The 3,013-nt window shown below is 43.0% G+C and overlaps 1 protein-coding gene across 1 annotated transcript in view; it reads right to left on the bottom strand.

Moving 5' to 3' along the window:
- Nucleotides 1-405: 405 nt before the first annotated feature.
- LOC129278195 (transforming growth factor beta receptor type 3-like) overlaps nucleotides 406-3,013 on the bottom strand; it is a 12,188-nt gene continuing 9,580 nt past the window's right edge. Inside the window, exons 9-10 of the mRNA XM_064110121.1 lie at nucleotides 2,866-2,967; nucleotides 406-1,425 (exon numbers count right to left, since the gene is read on the bottom strand). Of these exons, the coding sequence (XP_063966191.1) occupies nucleotides 1,187-1,425; nucleotides 2,866-2,967 (341 nt within the window). The 3' untranslated portion in view covers nucleotides 406-1,186. The remainder of the gene's footprint in view (nucleotides 1,426-2,865; nucleotides 2,968-3,013) is intronic.

Here is a 3,013-nt window from a genome sequence, read left to right as displayed (position 1 = left end):
ATATGGATAAAAAAACACCCAGGAAAAGAAAAAAAAAATTGAATTGTTGCAGACAGGAAAATAATTTAATTTTCTCCTGGGGTCTAAATGTAACACATATAGCATATGGAATAAAATTGGGATGGTGTAACCGGTCACATAATTTTTCACTTTTTTTAAGCTCTGAATAATGATTTTCGGGTGCGATTTTTCAGGGCTTCATTTTTATAGAACATCACACACAAAGGTGACGAATGGAACGTTGCTGCTCAGATTTTTTAGAAAGGTCAAATCAATGCTAACCAATGGCTTTAACTATATTGTGCTGAAAAAAAAAATATTGCATAAGACAGCACTTGACAAAAGTACAATGGTAAACAGACAAAGACACATAAAAATCACAATACATTTGCTTTGTAACATAAATCACACTTTCAGTTTTTTTATCACACTGACTACGCATTGCGTAGGCTTACAAGTGCTGTACTGTGAAACTTTTTCTTTTGCGTAAAAAAAACGAAGAAACAGGGAAAATAGTCCAATAAAATTTTCTCTTGCGTATCATTCTGCTGTACATGTACATGTTCGAAGACGTCCAAATCTTCAGCACCTCCGTCAATGGTCCTATTTACACTTGAAAGCAAGGAGGGTCAATTCCATCGAGTTCTTCAACGGTTTGGATAGAATATATCTGAACAGGTTCCACATTGGCGTTGGAAGCAAGCGGACACTTGAGTTGTTATACCTGTCATCCTTCCCATACCTCTTCACAACTGACTGCACCAGGCTCCTAAATGCGTTTCCACAGGATTGCCTAGTCTACTTGTCATATGTGAAAAACTCTGCATGCATCTATACAGGAATATCACCTGGTCCATTCACATCGTGCCAAGCTGATCGAAGAGAAGGTTGATCCCTATTGATGATCGTCCTTTCCATTCCATAACAAACTTTTTGCTTCACTCGTCTCAGATGCATTGTATCCTTGGTGTTGGTCCTTTCAAAATGCCTTTTTCACACTGATTATCCTTTCAGTAATGCCACGTTGGATTCAACTGAAATATATATATATTCAAACTCGACTCTCCGGTGCGAGTGCTCTCCTCAACAATGTGGAGAAATACACTCCCACGGAGTTCCATTTCACACTAAACAATTTTAGCACTGATCCAAAGCTGCACACGCGGCAGTTCATGTTTGGTCACTCTCATACTGACTCCCCGATGGGTCCGTTCATAAGTCCCCGCGCGGGGATCATATTAGGGTTCATACCGTTCGCTAAGGGTATGTGAAGTGGTCCATTTGGAGCGGGCGCCGGCGGGGGCCGCTGTCGGGCCACCATAGGCCCCCCGTTCGGTAAATGTCCGTTTGGTATGTGACCATTCATCAAAGGTGAACTAGGTGAGCTTAATGTACGAGGTGATCCAGGGATCTCTCTCCGCGGACCTGTGAATAGATTTAAAAAGTAGATAATAAAAGATTTTTTAGTGGAGATGTTGTGGTGTAGTGGTTCAGTCACTTGACTCCTGAACCAAGCGTCGGGCATTCCAATCCCACCTGGCATTAATGTCCTCTGGCAAGGCACACTCTCCATCCAGGTGTTATATGGGTACCCGGTAAGATGTGAACTTCAAATTGATTAGATTGGCATGCGTGCACCAATAAAAAATGGTTGCCTTGCCAAGATGCTCCCCAGGGAGTGGACATGGTGGACTTTAAGTGAGGGACAGTGAGGACCGGGGTAAAAATAATAGTGACACAACATTTGCTATGGCAAAAATTGCTCTGGGCTTTATTTCGTCTACAATATAGGGTTCGGGTTAGGGTTGCAATAGGGTGGTAACGGGACGTGCCACTTTGATGACCCCCTTTTTCAGACCTAATTTTCAGTTCTCTAGATACTCCAAATGACAAAAGTTCCGTTCAAAAGCCTCCTCGCCTTGCTCGCAAGACCCCCGCTACGAAACATCTCAGTTCCCTAGCCCTGCCAAATTTGTCCAGCATGAGCATCGCATGCAAGAGCTGCACGCATGGCTTCACAACTCCTTCAGCTAGCCGCTCCATGCACCGCTAGCGCCCGCATATACATGTACATGCACAGCACCAGCGTGCACCGTATACTGTACCGCGATCCCGTTCCATAGACCGTTTTTCACACCGCCCAGTACCGTATATAGTTTCCAAGACCCCATATTTTACCCTTATGGTCAGTTCCTTAGACTCCCATTTCAGGGTTTCGTGAGGCACATCCCCATCAAAATATAATTTGAGTGCCCCCCCCCCCCAGATATGATCAGACCAAATAACAAGTAGAAAAAGTAATTGTAGGTCTTGTGATCACTTGACCAGGGCCCCCGTCTTAGACAAAGAGTTGCGATTGATCCAATCAATCTCAATTATATGGAAGTCCATCAATGTCAAAATATTTCGTACAGGTAATTAGCACAATGTCCTTTATAAGCAAAGAGAAGTCCGCTTAATTTTCAAGAAAACGATGAATGTATAAATAGACATAACATCTAGAAGATATGTTGGACAAATATGCATGTTAGATGTTGACGTTGCAGGCTTTCCAAAGTTGTGGTTGATCGGATCAATCATAATTCTTTGTAAGACGGGGCCTAGGTACATGTATGATGAGACCAAACGGAAAGTACAAAGCGGTTGTAGGTTTATTGACCACTTGTCCTGGGTCCCGTAACACAAGGGGTAGCGATAAATCGTACGCTTGATTTTCACGGTTGATTGTAGTCTATGCAATCAATCATAGAAAAATGCTCTACCATCACTGCTAAGCTTTGTGATACGGGCCCCTGGTGGCAGCGGTGGGTTTTCAACACAAGCCTATCACCATGATTACTGTATATGTAGTAGGTATATTCTCACCTGTATGTGCGTGGATGAACCAAAGGCATGCTGTAAGTAGTACACCGATGGTGAATGCTGCGAAAGCTATAGCTGCTGCAGGCCCTGCACCTAAACCTGAAACTAAACAACAACAAAAACAAACAAAACCAGCAAATTAGATGATGGA

The sequence above is a fragment of the Lytechinus pictus genome, chromosome 15, assembly GCF_037042905.1.
Source record: "Lytechinus pictus isolate F3 Inbred chromosome 15, Lp3.0, whole genome shotgun sequence".
NCBI lineage: Eukaryota > Metazoa > Echinodermata > Echinoidea > Temnopleuroida > Toxopneustidae > Lytechinus > Lytechinus pictus.
Note: the sequence above shows the minus strand (reverse complement) of the source record. Positions and strands in the feature narration are given on the sequence as shown.